The 24633-nt window shown below is 26.5% G+C and overlaps 1 protein-coding gene across 1 annotated transcript; it reads right to left on the reverse strand.

Moving 5' to 3' along the window:
- Window positions 1–1700: 1700 nt before the first annotated feature.
- LOC136091356 (ras-related protein Rab-1B-like) lies at window positions 1701–19802 on the reverse strand. The gene is made up of 2 exons (XM_065818828.1): window positions 19626–19802; window positions 1701–2186 (listed from the first exon to the last, which is right to left on the reverse strand). Exons 1-2 carry the CDS (start codon window positions 19776–19778, stop codon window positions 1758–1760), a joined length of 582 nt encoding a protein of 193 aa, XP_065674900.1. The 5' UTR covers window positions 19779–19802; the 3' UTR covers window positions 1701–1757.
- Between the last annotated feature and the right edge of the window lie 4831 nt (window positions 19803–24633).

A 24633-nucleotide genomic window follows, 5' to 3' on the forward strand; every position in this document is an offset into this window, starting at 1 on the left:
AGAATTCCATTAAAAATTCTATTCTAAATTTAAAATATATATATATATATATATATATATATATATATATATATATATATATATATATATATATATATATATATATATATGTATATGTATAATTATATACTATGTAATTTTTATTATTTATATCTTATATTTAAATATAAGATATAACTATTAAAATGACATAGTGCCAGCTAAGAACCAAGAGGATCAAGAATCCATTTTTTGTGTTTCCGAGAAAATCAAGTTTTAAAAATTAATTTGACTTTCTGCCAGTCTGACTAATTTTTTAAATATTTTTAAAAGTTGAATCATTCTTGAGACTAGATTTATTGGACACATACCCAATTGATTGTTGAATATTTATTGATAATAAATAGAAAAAACATAAAATGTGGACATGTATTACCTGACAATATATTGCTAAATCTCATATACATTGCATCTTCTCTAAAACAATGTCCTGCAATTATGATTTACCAGAAATCACTGTCATACTGGTTTACACCTTTTACCACAAGGTAAGACTGTCAAACTTGCAAATTGTTTAAAAATTTTGAAGAACTATCTCTTCGATTGGTTTAAAACTTACTATTAGGCAAAAATTGTTAAAGCATGACTCAAAATAAAAAGTTTTTAAAAAGAAACTTTTAGATCTTAATAAAGCCAGAGTAAAAGTATGTTGCCATAAAATAAATGAAACACTTGTTGACTGAATTCCACAAGGAATAGAGGTTCTGAAATCTTGAGGAGTATTAAAATATGTTTAATGCTGTGACTTCTTTGATCTTGCCTGTTCTTAATATTATCAAAAAATATTGAAAATATTTTTTGATAATGTTAAGGACCCTTTTTAATAAAAATAATTCAATATTGAAAAATCCAGTTATTTTATTATTTAGAACACATTTAGGGGTGCCAATAAAAGTCTTCTCAAAAGAAGTTGTTTTTAGAATTATCCCAACACACACACACACATATATATGTATATACAAATATGTATATATATACATATATATATATATATATATATATATATATATATATATATATATATATATATATATATATATATATATATATATACATATATAAGTATATATATATATACTCACAAAACATATATTCATATATATGTTTTGTGAGATATCTATATATATATGTTTTGTGATATATATATATATATATATATATATATATATATATATATATATATATGTATATTTATATATATATATATATATGTTTTGTGATATATATATATATATATATATATATATATATATATATAAATATATGTATATATATGTATATATATATATATATATATATAATATATATATATATATATATATATATATATATATATATATATATATATATATATATAAATACATGTATATATAATGTAACTTGTTTTTCAGTGCAGCGGCCTTGTTGATCAATTTGATTATGTACCCTATAAACATAAAAACTTAAGACCAAAAAACCAGAAAACAATGTTATTTAATTTTTTTATTATTTACAGCAAACTATGTAAAAAATTAATTCTAAAGTTAAAAATATTTTGAATACTTTGAAAATATATTATGATACAAGATAATAAAGATAAGGACAACTATAATAAAAATAGAAGCTCTTTACTAGAAATATTAATGATATTAAATACGAACAAAAAATGATAACTCAACAAATAATAACAAAAATATATAAAAAAAATTTCAAAAAGTTACATTGTAAAATTAATTCTATTAACAACAGTTATTTGGATGTCTTTGATTATCGCCAAGGTTAACATTATTGATATCAGGTACAAATGGACCTCTACCACAACTAAGTATTGTTGCCATAGAAGTTATAAAATTTTCAAAGCCATTGCCTGTTTTAACAGATATTTGAAAAACATTATCTGTTGGAATATTATTGTTTTTTGCAAAATTGACAGCGTCATTTCTGTTAACATCAATTTCAGTACTAAAACTATCAATTTTATTGCCAAGTAAAAAAAAAGTTGTGTGTTCATTAATGTAAGGATTTATATCATTTAGCCACATCCTTAATGAACTTAGAGTATCTCGATCTTTTACGTCATACATCAAAACAATCCCTTTGCTCATTCGGTAATAGCTACTTGTCATAGATCCTTGAACTTCTAATCCACCAGTGTCCCAAAGATTAACCTAAAGTAATATAAAAATATAAATATATAATTTTTCTAATTGAATCCCGACAACTTGGATTAAATAAAAATAGTTACAAACCAAAAAACATTTTTCGAAACCCATTTTTAATATTTGCCCTCCAAAAAATTTTAGTAGAAAAGGGGAAATATCGAACATTAAAATATAACACTACTATTTTTAAATTTATTCTGATTCACTCCCAACAAAGTTGTAAGCAACCATTAAGTTGAAGAAACAAAGAATAGAGTTAAAGAGCAAGAAAACAGTTGACAGAAGACTTGAAAAATTAATGGAACTAGAGATGATAACTCTTTTGAGCAGCAACCATGATAATTTTTGTAGAAAAGAAATACAACTTCAGAATGATGGGAGAGAGGCTCAAGTTTGGCAGATTAAGCAGGTCTAACTACATTTATAACGCATTTTTGGACCTTGTTTAGAAGAGAAAGAGCACCATTAGGAGACCAGCCCAAACATGACAGCAGTATTCTGTGCAGGTAAAAAATAGAATCAGGAGTAAGATAATAGTGAGCATGATAAAGAAAAGCAACCTAATCAGATGCTTATTTAGCAATCCATTGTATATATGGTTTCCATTAAAGGTTAGTAGTAAACAATAATTCAAGAAGATGTAAAGAGGACTCAGTGAGAGATTAAGATGTAAGAGAGATGTAAAGAAAATGACTCAGTGAAATAAGTTGGCAAGTTCAATCTTTAAAAAGTACAATTATTTAACCAGGGAAAATGGGCAAAACATCCAAATTTTAAGTAACTAAATGAATATACAAATTGAAAAAGTTCTTTTGACCATATGCCTGGCCATTTTAGTTTAAAAAAAATATATAATTAGATTAACATATTTTTTTTAACAATTTTAATCAACAATTTTATTTGCTGAACCTTAAATAACTAGGATAGTTTCAGTAAAAAAAATTAATTCATATCTAAGAAAAATAATGCAACAATATTGTTGCATTATTTTTTAATAACAATATTGATTATGATAACAATAATAAATCAATTACAAATTTTCTTTAAAAATAATTTGTAAACTCTACAATGGTGTAAAATCAAATAACCATTCTTGGTGTAAAATCAAATAACCATTCTGCAAATTATGCTTTGTAAGTGCCCTACTTTCTTTGACATCTCTTTTGTTAGTCCATTTTGAACTCCCTTTATTGGTTTCTACTTTGCTGAACAACCTATAGTATATCTGTCATTTTTGTTGTGAACAGATCCAATAAAATTTGAGACAGCTTGATTGACATTCAGAGTAGCCGTTGACCACAAATAGTCAGCAAACAAATTCAATGGAATTTTAGGTTAATCAACATTGCTCCAGAAAAATGAAAGTTCAGTCAATGTATATCATTGTCCTTTCTTGAATTTACCAGACTGAAAATTAACTACGAGTTCATATCAATATGAGACAAGCTAGGCGGTTACTCCTGGGTGGAGTCCAGATTTTTTAAGAGATTTAGATTTTAGACTAGATTGTATAGGAATAATGTGATAAACAAACTTTTACAACTTTTTCTTTCTCATCGTCCAATTATTTTAACACTCCTTTAATTTCCTCTAGTATGTCATTCGCTCATAGTCTCTACTCTAGTATGTCATTTGCTCATGGTTCATATAATTCTATCCATTTTTTATACTGGATCATCTGCCAGTATGCTTTTATCTCTTTAAAAGGCACAGAAGAGGATCACATGAACTCACAGTATGAAATAGAGAAATGAAGTTTGTGTTTTTTCTAAATTTAAAAAGTCTATAAATTTTTTATTAGACTTGTATAATTTTATTATTTTTTATCTTTTATAATTTGATCAACTTTACTAGTGACACTTACTGCTGTTTGTTTAAGTGAAGTTATACATATATCTTTCTTGAAGTTTTTTTTCCAGGATTGTAAATATAACAGTTTTTTTTTTATTAAAATTTTTACAGGGAACAAAATATTTTGAAATGACCCAATACAATGACCTCTAGACATTGTTCTAGAACTGTTACATTTGTAACAGTTTGAAGCAAGTAAACAGCAAACTAGAACATTTGCAGATATTATATTGGAATAAAATCCCTTGGAATAAACTCTGGAATAAAATTCCCTTATTTTCCCTGATTTTTTTTAAAGAAATTTTGCTCATTTTCCCCTGATCTATTCATTCTATCATTATAAGGGGTATATATTTTCTATTAGTTAACCAGCTTTACACCTCTTCTCATTTATTAGGCTGGCATAGATGTATATATAATAGATTGTTTCCAGTTTAGGATGTTGAATGCTAGATCTTCTTGACTCAAGGCATGGGTTTTGCTTGTCACTTTTTTTATGACTAGATAACTTATTCTATTATCTCCTAATGAGAGCGCAGCTCTAAAACTCAGTTTAATGACTCTGAGGCTGGCTGGTAGTCAGGTTTCCTAACCTCTGTGGTAGCTCTCAGAGAGTCTGATTCTATCAAAAGCTGTAAAGTATCAAACTGTCATGTTGCAGTGTCATGTTACAGTGTAACATGACACTGTTGCACAAGGCGGAAGAATGGTGCTCCTGTTTGTACATTTAGTGTGTATTGCCAAAGCTATATTTGGAGCCCTTTGTTATGGGTTGGGGTTTATTAATAATAATGAGGCAATTGCTTATTAAATAGTGTAAAAAGTAATATCTGTGCATTGAGTCAAGTTGTTTAACAAATTCAAAAATCATGAAAGTACCAAAAACTAATAAACACAAAAAATCTATCATTCACTAATATTCACGGTCTTCAAAGTAAAAAGTTACTTCGAAGACCACGAATATAATTGAATGATAGATTTAGACAAAAGAAAGACAGATGATAGATTTGAAAAATGTTGGATTTGAAAAATAATAGATTTAGAAAATGATAGATTTAGAAAGAAGAATAATAGATTTAGACTCAACAGAAGAATAGTCTTCCATTGAGTCTAATCTCTTGCAAAGTTCACCAGATCTATTTTCTCTTTGTGAGACAAATGAGTTCAGCTGTCTCATCTAGTGATCTTAGTGTTGATGGTTATATCTGATCAAATTGACCATGCTCTCTCTCTTTATTCATCAGCCAATATCATTGTTGTTGGTGACTTTAATGCTCATCACACTGAATGGCGCGGCTCTAGTGTCAGTGACTCTGCAGGCATTCAACTTTTATCTTTCTCAATCTCTAATTCAAATAGTTAACATTTCAACTTGTTTTCCATACAACTTGAATAATTGACCATCTACTTGACTTACGAATTGTTTCTGATCCTAGTCAGTGCTCAGTTTCTCCACATTTAGGTGCTTCTGATCACGGTTTGTTCTCTCTAAAACTGTTATCTCGTTCTTCTTCATCGTCAGAATCCCCTTATCATTGAACTTCTTACAATTACCTTAAAGCTGACTGGGACTTTCTCTGTGATTTTTTTCGTGATGGCCCTTGGGTAGAAATCTTTTATCTTCCTGCTGACAAATGTGCTTCTTACATATCTTCTTGGATTCAGGCTGGCATGGAATCCTTTATTCCCCTTGGCAATTCCAAGTCAAGCCTCACTCTATTTCATGGTTTTCCCCATATAGTGCTGCTGAAATCTCCAATCGAAACCATTACTTCCATATTTATCAGCAAAACAATTATCCGAAAAACAAATGTCTGTTTACAATTGCTAGAAACCATTGTAAAAAGGTTTTAAATAATGCTAAAGCCCGCTTTTCTCTGGTTATGAAGTATCGAGCTTTAGTTTTTGTTTTTTTTTTGTATTTCACCTCACAAAGGCCGAGAAGGTCACTACAGATGAGGAGGCTACTTGTGGTTATAACCCTCTCTCAACTCTATAACTCTGAAACACAAACCTTGACAAACAAGGCCGCTGCGCGGAGAAACAAGTTGAGCGCGGTACTACCAGGGATGTCACGGAAATTGAACTCTGAACCTTTTGCTTATGAAGCGAGCGTTCTACCACTACACCACTACCGCATTATTAAAATACCTAATTTTTGAGAAGAAATAATATTTCCTCTCAAAAATTAGGCTCTCGTGAATACTGGAGAATCTTTAACAGTATCAATAATATAAGCAAATCTGTTATTCCACCTCTTTTGTATGGTTCAGATTTTGTCACCTCACCTAAAGACAAAGCTGAATTATTTGCTAAGAACTTTTTATCAATATCTTGATTCCACTAGTTGCATTCTACCTAATATAGCCGACAAACAGGTTGATCCATTGCTTGACATACGTATTACTCCAGCATCTGTATATATAGTGATTTCCTGCTTAGACTCTTCTACAGCTTGTGGTCCGGATAACATACCTCTTATAGTCTTGCAGAAGTGTTCTCTGGAGCTGCCGTCTACAATCTGTGCTTCTGATCACGGTTTGTTCTCTCTAAAACTATATATATTACTTGACCGGGGCTGGGGTAGGGTTTGATAAAATATAGCCGGGGTCGGTTTGTGACTGGGGCTACGTAAACATTTTTACATCCTAAAGTATATTTTCTTAATTCAAAATTCATGTTAAATTTTGTATACATATCAGCGCTCGAAATAGCAGCCGATCAATGATCAATGATCAACTACTTTTAGAAAAATTGACATTTTGATCTCCTAAAATTAAATCTGGCTGATCAAAATTGATAGATAGTAATTGCTCATCAAACTTTAATAATAATTAATAGAAAAACATTTGAAATAAAGAAAGTTAAAATTATTAAATTAACATCAAAATTAGAATAAAATGAGTTATATTTTAAATTTAATTTAATTTAATAACGAACAGCTTATTTAAATTCTAAATAAAAAATTTTTAAAAAAATAGGCATGTTTTATTTTAATTCTAAATAAAATAAAATCAGCAAAACAAACATTTTATTTATTTTCTAAATAAAATAATTTAAAAAAAAAAGGGCAAAAACAAAAACTTATTTTATTTTATTTCAAACAAACATCTTTATATAAAATACTTTTAAAAGAGGCAAAGTTTTATTATAATTCTAAACAAAATAATTTATTTATATTCTAAATAAAATAATTAAAATAAATATGGCAAAACTAATTGAAATTCTAAACAAAATAATTAAAATAAAAACGGCAATGTTTATTTTTACTCAAGATAAAAGATTTAAAAAGAAATATGGCTAAACATACATTTATTTAAATGTATGTTTAAAAACAACAACAAAACAAATGATGCAAAACAAAACAAAACAAAAATTAAAATTCTAAATAAAATAATTAAAGTTAAAACAGCAATAGCAATTTGATTAAATAAGGTAAAAAAAAAAAATGCATTTAAATTTTAGTAAAATTTAATAAAAAATTGATTGTCTAAAACATGATTTGATCATGTTTTAGACGATCACTTTTTTATTAAATTTTACTAAAATTTAAATGCATTTAAACTCAGATAAAATGCAAAGGAAGATTAAGCCTTTAAATGCAAAGGAAGGCTAAGCCTGATGATAATGATTATCATCATTATCATCATCATCAGGCTTTAGCCTTCCTTTATTATGCTGCTTCTCTAATATAAACAATCTAGAACATTTTTTTTTCGTAACTAAAGCTCATTCATACAATATGTAAGGCACTCTCTTCAAGCTTTCTTACTTCTACCACTACCATTTTTTACTGAAGCTGCTACCTCTCTACATGCTGATTCTTAAATTACTTTATTCTTTTCTTACAAATGTTGCTTGATACGACGTTTCTAATCTGTCTAAGATTATGCCTCCTTTTCTTGTCTTGTTAAAGTCACACCACACATCCATCTAATCATCTTCTCTTTCAGCAAATACTACACCATAGAAATACTAAAGTTTTTATAACATTGAAAGGATATTATATGCCAGCATCTAAATAAATAGCAAACATATATGTCTATATCCATAATGTAAATATGTATGCATAAAATGCATCAAGGAAGCTTTTATTCCTTCTGGAATAAAAGTTTAAAAACTTTTATAATAGCTCTTCAATTTAAAGTCAAGCCTCATTCTACTCCACATTTTTTACCATCTTGAGCAGTTGCTTTATTAAACATTAATCATTTTTTTAATCTTTTTTACAAGAACATCTCTCAAAAGGACAAATGTCCTTTTATTATTGCAAGAAGCCAATGTAAAAAAGTCCTGTAAGATGTTAAGCTCTGTTATTCTCAGTTTACTAAATCTTTTATTTTATCTCAGATGTTAGGTACTAGAGACTTTTGATTAGTTTTCAACAGCGTCATTAACTAAAGTAAGTTTAACATTTAATCTCTAATTCATAGGTTTGATCTTTTTACTTCTACCTAGAATAAAGCAGAGCTATTTGCAAAGAAATTTTACTCTAATTTGATTCTTGAATCTAATGGCCATTTTAATCTGTTTAACTGGCTCTTCCTGCCAGTTAAACAGATTAACCCATTGTTAAACATCGAAATCACTTAGGCTGCTAATGCTAAAATTAATTCTCAATTAAACATTTCTACAGTTTATGCTTCAGACAAATTTCCATCATTGTCTTAAAAAAGTGTTCTCCAGAACTCTCTTCAATTTTTCCTAAACTTTTAAAAAGTGATAAAGAAGCGCTTCCAATTTTTCAAAACTCTAGAAAACACTTTGACCTCTCCAACTATTCTACAATTAGTCTTCACTCTGTTATTAGGTTTTTTATATAAAGGTTTTGAGCTTATTAAACTATTTCTTTTTAATTGCAGTACTAAAGTTATTCTTGAAGGCCTATCTTTTTTATTTCAAGTAACTTTAAGGGTACCACAAGGTTCTATCTTTGCCTGTATTGTTTCTTATCTACAATAACAATCTTCATGAAATCTAAAGTGGGTCTATTTGCTGACAACTCAACTTTATACTCTTGTCTTGACAAAAAACTTTTTAATTGATTAGAACAAGCAGCTTTTTAATTGCTTAGAACAAACAGCTTTTTAATTGCTTAGAACAAACAGCCAATTTTATTCTGATCTTTCAGAATTTTTTTCTACAAATACAATCATGGCCAATGCTTAAACGAGCTATCATCTCTATAACGATAAACCAAAACTCATTCTTGTATGGCTTTTTATTCAACAAGTTGCATCCATTTACTGTATCTGTCCCTTCATGCTATAAAAACTTTGATTAATCCAGTTTTTTTCCTTGAACATCAAAAAAACTTTATAACTCTTAACCATCTTCATGTTTTCCTTTTTTATATAACTTACAACTTTTTAAGTCTTCAGTTATTTGTTTCCTAGTATTTTAACTTATACTCTATTTTAAAGTAACTCATTACTTAATAGTGGTTGCTTGCAATCTTGTTGGAAGTAAATTAGAGTTTGAAAATATATAAATGTATGTCAGTATTTAATAAATAGTAAATGTAAGCATAAAATTATAATATGTTAAGTATTATAAATTTATTCCAGCCCCAGCTATCAACCTCTACTAAATCTTATAATTTTGCCAGGACTGGGTTTGCAAAAAGTCTCATTTTTAGTCGGGGACAGGACCCCGGTTACTTACTAATGTGGAGAGCAACATGACTTGTCTAACTACCATCCCATTAGTCTTCTTCCTATCACAAGCAAGATTTTTGAGTCTTTAATTAACAAACACTTAATCTCTCTTCTTGAATCTAATAACTTAGTTTCTTATCATCAATACGGATTTTGATCTTCTCGCTCTACTGCTATTTTATTAACGGTATTAACTGACAGGTTTTATTGTACATTAGATAGATGTGGAGTGGTTAGGGCTATCACTCTAAACATTTCTAGAGCCATTGATAAAGTTTGGCATGATGGTCTTTTCCATAAGCTGTCTTATTGCGCATAAGGTAACATCTTTAAAATTATGGAATCCTTCCTTACCAATTGTAGTATAAAAATTGTCCTCAATGAACCGCTCTCTTCTTCATTAACTGAAACTTCAGGGGTTCCCCAAGGTTCTATCCTTGACCCTATACGTTTTTTAATTTACATTAACAACCATCCAGAAATTCTCACACCTAACATGGGATTGTTTGCTGATGATATTACCATTTATTCTAATTGCTTGGAGGGGGCATTTGACTATACCTAAGGACCTGACTTCTGCTACATAAAGAGGCTCTCAGTGGCTGGTGAACTTAAACTCAGATAAAACTCAATTTTTGCAGCTAATTGTTATCGCAACAATCTAGATCTTCCTATATTTATGAATGGCAATGTTTTGATGAGTCATCTACCCTTCTAGGATTAACTTCTGATCTTTCTTGGAAACCATATATCAAATCAATTGCAAAACTAACATTTGCTAAGGTTGCATCTCTTTATCTTGCTCACCACTTTTTACTCCGGATTCTATTCTTTATCTCTATAAATCTTGTATCCGTTTTTGTATCGAATACTGTTGCTATATCTGGAGTGGATCTTCAAATGATGCCCTTTCTCTTTTAGACAAGGTGCAAAAATACATTTTAAACATAGCTGGACCTGCTCTCGCAGCCAACTATCAACCATCGTCACATCGTTGTAATGTTGTTTTTCTTTCTCTTTTCTATTAATACTATAAAGATAGCTCTTTATAGTATTCTATCTACTAAAATTCCTTCTCTTTCAATTCAATTCAACTCATTGAATTCATCATTGAACACGTCATTTAATTCAAAGTCTCATCTTTTTACTGTGACTGTACCTAAGTGCTCCTAAAATTCTTTTTTGATTTTTTTTCTTTCTTTAACATCAGTTCTTTAGAATTCACTCTCTTCATCCTGCTTCCATGATTCATATAACTTGCAATCTTTTTAGTCATCTGTTAATCTTGTTTAATTATCTTATCTGTTAATCATTATTTTGTTTTGTAATCTTTTCTTTTTCCAACCCTACTAGAGGCTGCTTGTGGCCTTGTTGCAAGTGAAGATGTTTAAAAATATATGTGTATATATATGTGCGTATGTATATATATATATATATATATATATATATATATATATATATATATATATATATATATATATATATATATATATATATATATATATATATATATATATATTATATATATATATATATATTATATATATATATATATTATATGTAAATTATGTTAGTATATTTTACAAATAGAGTGCTCAATGTTCTTAAAGAACAGAGCAATAATAAATTAATAAAAAACACTAATCTAACTTTTTCTTCTACTTGAAGTTTCACCATTGCTGGATCATCAGGAAGAGTTACCAAATCTCAAAAAAAATTCAATTTATAGAAAAAAAATATTTTACAGGAAGTTATAAATTATTATAAAAAATTTTTAGTTACTATATTTTTTTGGTTAACGGGAAGTTACAGAAAGTATTTATTAAATAAATTTCTTTGGAATGGGGATAGTTTAATTTGGTCATTTGTTTTTATAATTTTTTAAGAGGTATTTATTTTCGTGCCTACATTTAGAAATTAATTCAGATTTTTTATTTAATAAATTTTCCTGATTTAAATGAGTAATTATTTCAAATTTTTCTTGCAAACATAGCATACATTTTTGGAAATGTTATTATAGGCAGGGGCAGGTTTTAGAATAGACCATTGTAAATTAAAATTATTTTTTTTTTCTTTTAAATTCCAAATATATTTTGACAGCGTAGTCTCTTTTGAATATTTTTTGTGTTTAAATGATTGTTTGTGGTTGGCATAACGTTTTTTCCATTCCCCTCGGTTAAGCTAATATATTGTTTATCAGGGTTATTTTGTGAGGAAACAATGCACTTGTAAATTACATTTTTCGAAAGGCATTTTCCATTTAGAGGGCAATTTATTTTTTGTTTACAATTACAATAATCAGTGTTTTTTTCTTTTAAGCGTTCATTTTTATTAATTAATGCGTAGTTGTGGCCTTTTATAATTCTTTCTAAATTTTTTGTACAACTATAACTTACTTTAATGGTATTTCTGTTAAAAATCTTATGTAATTTATTAGAGGGAGGAAAATGTTTGTCTACTAATTTTAGAAAAATTTTACCTATATTTGTTGAAACATTTTTGTTGTACGGGGGGTTGAACCAAATTATGCTTCTATTTCTATTACTCTTTTTTGCAATTTTCTTTTCAAATTTTAGCTCGAAATTTTGAAAGCCACTTTTTTTAAGGGCATCTTCATAAACGCGTTTTGAGGAGTTAAAAATATTTTCATTAGAAGAGTTTTGGTTTAGCCTATTGTTAATTGAAATTGGAATTTGTTTTAGAATTTGAGGGGGATGGTTCAAATTCACATTAATATACAATAATTCGTCATTAGGCTTTTTGTAGGGCTTATAGGAACTTTCTGAGAGGTTAAATGTGACATCAAGAAAATTCACTATTTTTTTAATTTATGTTTATTTTAATTTGGAAGCCAATGTTTTTAAAAACTTTAATAATTTAAAAACTTTAATAATCTAATTTTATTGAGTTGTGGCCCTGATTGTGGCCACAATCTTTTTAATTGTATTAGCGCCCATACCACCCATATTGTTTATCTCTAGTAAAGATACTACAAGGTAAGTAGGTATTCCGTTTTGTTCTATACACACAAAAACCTGTTTCTAGTCCTTTGCTTTCCTAGCTTGAAAACCAACAGAAAGAATGAAGAAATAGTTTTTCTCATTAACGATCTTAGCAATTTTTTCTTTAATGGCATTGGCGATGGATGAGATAAATTGATGTGCTAAAAGTAAATCAAACTCAATTTGATTTTTGTTAATTCTATAAGGGGCTGTTCAAATAATAAATGACTGGTATAGGTGGGGGATGTATTTGAAAGTGTCACCTAATATTACGGAGAGAGGTGATTTGCTAAAGTGTGAAATTACATACATAAAGTGTGATATTACAAAAAATAAAAATAAAACAACAACAAAAAAAACATTTTTTACAAAAAAAATTCTTATTACTGCATTATTAGCTTAAATTTCAAACTCTGGACATATTTTTTCATTTAAACTAAATTAATTTTTCATTTACACATATTTATCCCAGGATATTATCATTACTTGAAATTTGATGATACTGAAATTTTCAGGAGATATAATTTGCAATGATGCCCATAAATGGTGTGCATTTTTTGCTTTTTATTTTTATTTCAAATATTATATATTTTTAATTGTCAATAATTGTATTTTTTTAAACACAAGAAACTATTACAATTGAAAAACACATAACATGACATTGTCATTGTGTGGAGGGAGGGGGTGTCTTTAAATTGCCACAAAAATATCATATAAGGGAGATTGAGAACTCTAAAAACATCAAAATATCATGTATTATTTGAACAGGTCCTTGGTAAATAGCAAATTAATCTTGAAAAAAAATTACTTGCTTGATTGTTGCTTTTTCCATTTACAAGACTCACACCATTAAGTCTTTGGAGCTTACTAAGTATTTCAAAATGACTATTGGGCTTACATGGTTTTAAAGCCATTTCATATGCTATTTTATCATCTTAGAATATGCTCCGCTGGTTATTTGTTTACTATATAAGGACTTTTGAATATCTGGATTTATGAGGCAACTATTTTCAGTAGAGTTTTCATTATCAATTAACACTGCTAATTTATGAATACATCCTTTAAGATGACGATCAATCTTTATTACAAATCAGGAATATAATTTCAGATTTTAAAATATAAAAAAAGTAAATCTATTTTACTAGAAAAATAATACCAAATAAATAAAGATAACTTATAAGTTACCTCTGAAAAAATGTTCAATCAAATTTTCTAAGTGAAAATAGTTTAAAATATTTCCTGAAACCACAAATTTAAATAAGCTACCAACTTTAATTGTACCTGATGTTTTCTTACTACACTAATAGCCTCTGTAAACATATTTAAAGAACAAGCCACTACACCTTTAACTGAACAATCTTCTAAAATAGCCAATTTGTTTCTTAAACAAACCTTACACTATATTTTAATTACTACTCCATTTTTTTCTGTGCATCTGATAATTGCTTCTTTTCCCTATAAAAAAAAAAATTTTTAAGCTTCTAGATATTGGTTAACTTTAATTTTTTTGGTTCAGATGACTTTCTTAAAAACTTATGACTTAAACTGAAATTAAAAAACTTTTTTCTCTTTTTAAAGCTAATCTGAAATTGAAATTGAAAAATCCAAATACGAAATATTATTTTAGTGGGTATTGTGAAGCTGTTTTGCTTCTTTTTCATAGTTTGTTTTTTCCATCACAAGGATGCAGGCTGGATTCTGATGACTTTAGATCACTGACTCACCAATCTAGCTGCCACTTAATTATTTAAAAGTTAACAAAGGCCAAGTCTGGCAATAAAAATGAACAATTAAATCATCCCATCGCAGTGAAACAATTCAGTTGCTTTATTTTTTTATCTTTATTTTTACTAATAAAAAAGTTTTAAACCTTTGTTTTAACTTGACTTACTAACTAGAGCATGAAGTTATTAAAAATTGTTATTTTAAAAAGACTACGTTATTTTTTAAACAATTTTTTTTTTGCAATTTTCCAAAAAATAAATTTTTATACAATTTAAAAATATTATACACAACACTTTTAATAATTTAAATAAAATTTTTTCATTTATTAAACAATCATTAGAAGTTAATTGTTACTTAACTTAAAAGTGCTTTGCATAACTTTAATAAAACATTTGAAAAGATAAGTTTTGAAGTAATTTATTTCAAATACAATTAAAAACATAACAAAAAGTTTTGCTTTGAGTTTGAGCTTTTTTATTTTAGTGCTTATATATTTTCTTTTTTGTAAGGAATTGTTTTTTTTTTTGTTTTTTGTTTTTTTCTAGTTTAAGTTTAGATTAGCATTTCTTTTTTCAGCATGTTTCTGAAATGTTTAAATCATGGAAACATCTAAACAGTCGTGGTCAAGTTGTCAAAAAAAAATCATTTGCAAATGGTCAGCAATAGCGTTTGATCACACACCATTCCTGTCCAAGCTTGTTTAATGTGTACTATTTTTTAGCTAATAATTTTTTGTTTTATTTTTTATTTTTATTTTAAAAATTCGGTAATTATTTTTATTATTGTTTGTAATGAGAAATTGTCAAAATAATTATTTTTGCGCTTGCAAGATAATAGATAAAAGTTTTTTTAATCATATTTCTTTTATGATTTCTTTTTTTACACATCTAATGTATGTATTTTTTTTCTTTTGCTGAACTTTTTTAATGGAAAAGTTGAGTTAATAAAAATAAAAATTTCATTGCTTTTTCTTAACTTATTACAAATGTAAATTTCGCTAATATCAATATGAAAAATATGCTTCAATGCAATGTCTTGTTTACTTCGGACACTGATTAATTGACAAGTTAATGTCTTTGTTTATCTCCTAACTATGTCAAACAAACATTCCAAATAATTATTTAGCATCAAAGTTTGTCAATCTAAAGTTGTGCAGGTTTGCCAGGTTGTCACACAGTTTTCAAATTTAAATCAAAAAACAATGGAAACAGTCCGCATTTCCAGACTATATATTCTTTTGACTATGTTCAATATAAATTTAACTAAGTTAATATCATAGATTTAAAAGTTATTTTTAAAATTTGATTCTCTTAAAATGTTTTAATATTCTTAAGTTATTTTATTTCAGAAATTACTAAGTATCAATAACTATTAAAGTATTATTAATATGAAATTTATTACTTTATCATTTTATCTAAAATTCAAATTAAACGTTCATTTTGCCAGTATTTTTAAACTACTTCATTTAGAAAATAAAAAAATGTTGTCTTTTTGTTTTTATTTTATTTTGCTTAACATAAATATTAGAAAACATTTACTTTTATTGCCGTTCTTTTTAATTATTTTAAAATCTTTCTGTAAGTATGAATTGATTTATTACGAGGTATGCATTTTGAAATGTTATAACTAATTAAATAACACATTTGTCCGTTTTTTTTTTACTTATTTTGTTTATTATTTAAGTGAAACAATTTTTGAATTTTATTTTTTTATCGTTTTTATTTGAATTATTTTATCTAGAATTCAAATAAAACATTCGTTTAGTACTATATCTAACTATTTCATATAGTATTTATTCAAAGAATTCTGTTTTTCTTTTAACTTAAATTATAGAAAAAGATAAACTTTTTGTGCACGCCAACCTAAATTAACCATTCGGCCAACGTTTATTTGCGTGTTGGCATTAAATTTCAAAAGGAAAAGACTAGACATCAGAAATATCCAGAAAAAATCCGGAAATATGTAATGCATTTCGCGCGTAAGAATAATGTGCACGCACAGGTAAGATAAACATTTGGAAATAAAATTTTGACACAACATTTTTGCAATGTTTGGAAATTAGGTTTGGCGAATAAAAAAAAGAAAGATTTCATCTAAGTAGAAAAATTTGATACATAAATATCTTTTAAATTTTTTTTTTTTTTTTTTTTACAGTGGGTTATCTAGACATTTTTATATTTGATAAATGTTAAAATTTTATTACTGCTTTTCATAAGTTTTTTCATGTTTAAATTGCTTTTTTTCCTTGCGCAATATAGTAGAGAGAAAAAAAGGGAGAAAGCCAATTGTTTGCAATTAAGATTTAAATAAATAAACACCTATTTTAATTGATATCTTAATTAATACTTTGATCTATTTTAATTGTGTGCATCACTTTTAAATACAGTTTATAAAGTTTAAATGATGATATACTTATATATTCATTTATAATTATTTTCAATTTTACATTATTTATGTCTAAAAAAATAGAAAATATTATAAAAATTTATGTATATTTATCTTCATTTATGTTTACACAAATATAACATAAATGACACGTTTCGTGAAACGTAAAGCAATGAACTGGTTGCAAGTTTCATTTTTGATTTTTTTGTTGTTTACTTTGCCAGCAAATTAAGTTTACTGAAAGTACATTTAAATCCTTTAATATAAAAATGTTAATAAACTTCTTTTAAAGTATGTTATTTAATAATATGCAAAAATTTTTATAATATTCCTAACTAAAAATAACCAGAAAAATGTAAATAAAGAGTTTTCGAATAATAAGAATAAATTTAAAAAAAAAAAATTTATTAAACATATTGAAAAATATAATCTATACTAGAAAATAAATCTTAAGACATGACAAGGTTACTAGACTGTAGACTGAAAAGGTTATTATTTTTTATCTTTCTTTTTTTTTTTACATCTAATGGAAAAAGTGCATTAAGGTATACATAAATCGACTGTTATAGCCGTAGTCACAGTGGAGTGTATATATACCTACTGACTTAAATAGGGACTGAGAGTTAAAGTTTACCAGACATTTATCATATAAAAGAAAAGAATTTTAATATTTACTTAAATAGAGATAAAAAATTTATATAAAAAAACTATTGTATTAATTTACACTAGATTTTTAGATAAAATAGTTAAAATAAGTAATAATAAATATACAGATACAAATAAGAAAAAAATTATTTGTACACATGTACAAACAATGCCTAACCTAACTAAATATAGCGAAAGTTATTGAAGAACGATACTTATACTGTTTTAGTTGTTTCATAAAAAGTTACAAAAAACATGTTTGTAACTTGTATTTCCACAATATTATTTGAATATCCGGGAAAAAAAATTTAAAGAATTATCTGGAATTCTGGAAATATCTAGAAAAAGATAACCCTTGTAAACACCCATGAAATAAATTATCAAGTCTGTAGATTGCAAAGTTTAATACGAAGACTCCAAAAACCAAACTCAGGCTTGAACAGGAATGGCGTGTTATTGAACACTACAACTAACCCTTTTTTTTTTCTACAACTTGACCATGACTGTATAGATGTTTTAATGATTTAAACATTTTAGAAATGTGCTGAGAAAAGAAATGCTAACCTAAACCTAAACTAGGAAGAAAATTAAAAAAAAAAAACAATTTAAGAAAATAATTCCTTATGAAAAAGAAAATATTAAAGCACTAAAACAGAACTCAAAAACTCCAAATCAAAGTGAAAATTACTTTTTGTTACTGTCTAGCTCCAGCTCAGTTCTGGCTCCCAGACTTTATAAACAAAAACTACAAAATTTGAAATTTTTTTATCACATTTGCCTACCCAAATCCAAACCTATTACAGCAATTAATTTTTAATCAACTTTCATGTTCACATGGTGAATGTATTACTATCACCACTCTGCTACCACATATTTCATTTAAAAAAAAAATGTTTTGGGTAAATATACATTTATTTCTATATATCAAAAAGTTCAAACTTCATGTGTTCGAGTTATGTAAATATGACTAAGTAAGCATGAATTGATTTATTGCGAGGTATGCATTTTGAAATGTTATAACTAATTAAAAACATTTAAACACATTATGCGACTTGATATATAAATAAATTTCTGTCAACCAATTAATGACTTAATTATTGATGACTAATGAAATGCGACAATACTAACCATGACATGAATGAAATAATCGAAAAGTTTTTCAATAAAATGCTTTTTTACAAGCTTTTTTACTTTTTTATCTATCGTAAATATAAATGTTATTGTTGCAGTATGTTTTAATAATTAAATTAATATGATGACAATAATGTCATTTTGTCTACTTTATTTATTATGACCTAATACTAGTGTTTTAAGACAATCTTGTGAATTAACATTTGAACAAGACACATTTTTTGATTATTGAAGGATAGTATTTTGTTGAATATAAAATTGTTAATATATACATTTTTATTACGCTTTGGCTAGACAATAATTTTTATTAAAGCTAATAAAAATAGTAATAAAAAATTCATTCAACAAATTAGTTAAACAATGAACAAATAATATTTGTCTACTGTAAAAAAAAAAAAACATACATTCTATTCCTTTAAAAACACACAGGAGCCAAGAATTGCTCAATTTTAGCAGCTCTGGCTCCACCAAAAAAACAGCAGCTTCATGGCACCAGCTCAGCTCTACAAGCCTGCTTTTAACTATGTATTGACTGAATTGAATGAAATTTATGATATGAGGTTAATTAAATTTATATTGAATAAACTGAATTTAATGAAATTTTTTATTACCATAACATAACAAGTAAAACTTATTTTCAATTTATTAATTTATTCATTTCAGAATTTTGATTTAGAGATAATTACATATAGTTAGAAAATAAAATAACAAATGCATACTTAGAATAATAACAAATAGTTTTTTATTATCCTAAGGTTTTTCAGAGTTTGAGGTAAAACTTGGGTTCAGATTAGGGTTTATTAGGATATAGGACTAGCTTCAGATTAGGTTTTATTAGAATTAAAAATAGTTAGAGTTAAAATTAGTTATAATTAAAATTTTTAGAGTTAGTGTTTGTTGGGGTTAGGGTTTGTTAGGGTTAGGGCTTGTCAGTGTTAGGTAACCTTCTTTTTTTTTATATATATTTTACAATATATATCTTTTTATAATAAACTTCTTTTATAACAATAAATGCTTTTTTAAAAAACATCAATTGAAAAATAAAATACCTTAACTGTTTTGCCATCACCTGATTGAATATCTTTAGTAGCTTGATCTAACCCTATTGTTGAATGTAGTTGTTCTACAAATCTATTTTCTTTAAAACGTACAAAAAAAGATGATTTCCCAATACCAACATTTCCTACCAAAATTACTTTCATAGTTAAAAGATAAAACTTATTCTAAAAAAATATTTGTTTAAAAAAGATTTTATATACATATATATATATATATATATATATATATATATATATATATATATATATATATATATATATATATATATATATATATATATATATATATATATATATGCACCTACTTCTGCATATTATAATAGCATATTTAATATTCTTATATAGTATAATAGTATAATAGATAGACCAATAAGAACAGAAAAAGTTTAAAAACATTTTTTTTTGTCAGTCGATGTAGCAGCACTCCTTACATGTTCTACATACATGTCAGTCTATATAGCAGCACTCCTCGCATATTCTACCTACTTGTCAGTCGATGTATGTAAACATTACAAAAAATTACTCCTTTAGCTAATAAAGCATATCAAATAGTCACTTATTTTGGATGAAGACAGTGTCACTCTATTTCTTGAAGATTGTCGGATGCTTAAATGTGACAATTTCACTTTTCCACATAGCCATTAAGACAAAAATGAGCTTCATTACTGAAAATGATGTTTGAAGCAAAACCAGGACTAATCACTGAATATCATAAGCTTGTGATGGTCTTTTTCAAGAAGTTTTTGAATTAACTGAACCTTCTCTGGGTGTTAACAAAAATCGTTATGGGTAATTATAGTAAGCAGTGTGCCACAAGGAGCCAATTTTATTTTTAATATAAATTAATGATAATCCTAGTAAACTTTTAAATGATGTTATATGTAAAGTATAATAATAAATAATAGCTGAAGTTAACAATAAAACTGATACAACTATTTTGAAAAATGATGATTTAAATGCAATTTAATATTGAAAAATGTAAAATTATCATATCAATAATATAAAGCTAGAATCAAATACTACTAAATTAAAAAACGATTTTGACGAACTTATTTCAAATAATTTAAGTTGTAAATTATAAATCCAGATTGCAACAACTAATGCAAACTACAAATTTGGTTATTTGTAAGAAATCATTTAAGAACTGAATGGCTTGACTCTAGTGTCAGTGACTCTGCAGGCATTATGGCCCACAACTGTTGCCTTTCTCAATCTTTAATTCAAATAGTCAACTTTTCATTTCATTTTCCAGGCAACTCGAATCATTCACCTTCTCTTCTTAACATGTCTTGTTTCTGATCCTAGTCAGTTCTCAGTTTCTCCATTTTTAAAAAGTATGTCTGAGATTTGCTTACATAATGATGTTTTGTGAGTTCATATAAGTTATTTGTTAACTCTTCTAGAAATGCATCAGGATTTTTAACTACTGTTTCTGAGAAGCATCTATTAGTTTTCAGCCATTGCTTTAAGTTATTTCATTTTCTGAATTCCCTACCAGGTCATTTAATCTTTTTTTGATTCTTTCTTTACCGGGACACTTCTCACACTCATGAAACATACATGCTTTATTTTCTAATGAAAATAAACATACAGCTAAGGCCATCAGATCTTTTAACTTAAATTTATTTGTTGATGCTTTTAACATAATTTGGATTTTGATGGTGGATACAAACACAGACTATGTGTGTCAGATTTCCAGCAAGTAGAAAATGTTTTGACCTTAAAAGAGCAAATGATGTCAATCCCACCTTAATTATATCATGAAACTTTAATTCTTCTATCCATTTAATGTAAAGTTCTGAAAGATTGCATAATATGAGTAATAATGTACTGTCTATCTTCAACACTCTTTATGCTAATAATCCTTTGCTTCTGGCAATAACCTGCCAGATGAGAAAAAATCCTTTTACGAAGATAATTACTATCATTCTCATAAAAAATTACAATTAGCTATTCAACTTCAAAAGTCAATTTTTTTCAGATTTCTAATGTCAATTGACCTCTCACCAAGGATTCCTTTAACATCCTGCAAAGCTCTAGCTTTCTTAACCATATATTGAGCTCATTTATTGTTATCTGAATGGACAGGAACTAAAGTGAGCAATTTAATTTTTTGTGAAATATTAATCACATTATAAAGCTTTTGTTTTAGATGTTCTACAAGATAATCTAAAAAGGAACTTTTAAGCGTAGTAATTTGTGGTTCCTCTTGTTCAGATGCATTCAACAATCCATTTAACAACTATTCCTTTTTACTTTTTTGTCTATTTGTAGCATACTCGTGCTTGATGAACTTTTAACTGGTGACACCAATATTTATAAGACAAGAATTTAGACTATCAATTTTTATAACAGAGTCTGATTACATATCAGGTGATATGTAATCAGATCTTGTTTCTTTTCAATATTTTCACCAGTCTTGATTTTTCTAAAGCAACCAAAACATTTTTTTTTTAATATGGGGCTTGTCTATTGTTTATTTGCTATTCCAGTTCTTAAGGTCAGCAGGTATTTGTCTTCATTTAATATTCCTGTAATTTCAGAATGACTGCAGTATTTATTTTTATGACAACCTAAAAAAATGATTTTTTTAAACTTAAAAAATTTAATTGAATTAAATTATTATTGAACATACTTCTACTATATAACTTTATAAATAAAATAGATCCAACACATAATAAGATACAAAAAAATAATGTGATGGAAAAAACTGCAACAACAAAGTTTTAAAAATTTAACAGACTTTTATTTTGAGTTACATACACTTAAAAAAGTATATTTTATAAAATCATTATGTTTTTAAATAAGTAATAAGATCTATATTTAGAAATTGAATCTCATTTAAATTTACTAAAAAAAAATTATTCAAGTAAAATATGAAACCATTATTTTTAATTCATCTATTCTTCTTCATGTTGCCATTAATGCCTGAATCCTGAATCTAATTGTGTATTGAACTATTAGCAATTTAATCACCTTTAATAAAATATAAATTAAATTAATAATCCTTTCAATTTTAGGATTAAATATATGACTAGAATATATTTAAAGCATTGCACTTAAGCAATAACACAGGGCACTAAATAGTTACTCCCCTTTTATTTGTGCCCCTATTCAGTATAAGGACCAGATCAAGGAGGGGGAAACCAACCATATTTTTTTTTATTAACAAATAACTCATAATTAATTTCACCCCTCGCATGAGTCAGTAGGAAGATTAGAGAGGCGCTGATTTCCATTAATGCATTCGATCCTTGATAATTGAAAAATAGAGTTATTTAAAAATGCTGTCATTTTTGTTGTAAACACAACAAGTTAAAAATGTTTGCATTTTTAGTTGGGCCTAATGGTCTTATACGCCTTTAATCTTAGATCAACAGAATGAGTTAGTAAATTTACAAGCATTTAAAAATGGCTGAAACATTGACTTTTTAGACAAATGGGAAATATATGTTTAGATATATTTAAGTTTTAAACAGCTACAAGTTGTTTATATTTTGCTCATTTACTGCTAACAATAGCAGATAATCAGAAAACTAACCTGTAAAAACTTGCTGACAAATAGGAAAATACTGCTGTTGACTACATTTTGGTGTTTTTTAGCAATTTTTCAGATTATTTCCAAATTTGAGGAGGTTAAACGTTTTTTCTTATATTAACACAAGTTAATGAAAACCACTATTTTTAGGACAGAACTATCCAGAAAATAGTTCTAGAAAAATTGAGACGCTTTTTGAAAGTTACAAAAAAGTTATAAGGCTATAAAGTAGACCATTTTTGCATATCGTAAATTGAAGGGGGTCACAGTGTAGTGCTTATATTTTCTAAAGATAATTATAATAATTTCTATATTTCTATATATAACTAGGCTATAATTTCTAAACCATTGCACTTGGAAGTCTGAAATTTGAAATTAAACCAACCTACATAATGCAGATATGAAAAAATCAGAAATATCAGGGATGGTGCCCCACAGTTTTTTTTTAATTGGTTGAAATATAATGACATGACCCAGTACTCAATTAATAGTAAAGTTTCTATTATTTAATAAGATATGTAAAATAGTAGTTAACGTTTATCTGTTTGTCAACAAGTCTCTATCAGTTAGTTTTCTGATTAGCTAAGTTATTCTCTAAATCAAATGTGGTAATGGTGCAATGTACTCATTTCAAAAGCAAAAACTTCTGAGTTCAATCCCCACCATGTCCCTGGTAATAAAGCTCCTTGATTTCAATGACCCTCTTGGCCTTGGGGAGGTAAATAGTATTAAAAAAAAGAAAGAGAAAAAATAACCAGCGTATTACATTTTATACATTAAAATATAAAACGTATTATTTTTAAATCAATAATTTAAAAAAAGTTAGATATCATTGATAAATTTGAATATAAAAAAATATTTTATTAATAAAATTTTAAATAAAAGAAAATTCTGATAAATGTGTTCAAGAAAACATATAATTATATATAACTGAAATATAATATATATATATATATATATATATATATATATATATATATATATATATATATATATATATATATATATATATATATATATATATATATATATATATATATATATATATTCCTGAACATAAAACGTTTTAATGACATACTAAAATAGCCTTAAACAAGGATTTAGCATACACATAAAATGAGGTTTTAAATTTAGATACTGCCAAACTAAATTTAATAAATAGATACTGCCTAAACTAAAAAAAATTAAAATCTTTATATATAGATACTATGCATGAAGGATATCTATTATAGCTATAAAAAATAATTTTTTCAACTATAATTGAAGATTCTATCATTTTATTAATCTTGTGCACATTTTGAAAATTAAATATTTAAAATGACCTTAATATGCAGAAGCAGATATAAACTATCAGTTTCTTAGAAATTATTTTTCTGGGTATGCGCATTAACTGCTAGTTCTGAAACATAAGAAATTCAAAATTATTATATTATCATCATCATTTGACCTTTAATTTAAGTA

The sequence above is a fragment of the Hydra vulgaris genome, chromosome 15 (assembly GCF_038396675.1).
Source record: "Hydra vulgaris chromosome 15, alternate assembly HydraT2T_AEP".
In the NCBI taxonomy this organism is placed as follows: domain Eukaryota; kingdom Metazoa; phylum Cnidaria; class Hydrozoa; order Anthoathecata; family Hydridae; genus Hydra; species Hydra vulgaris.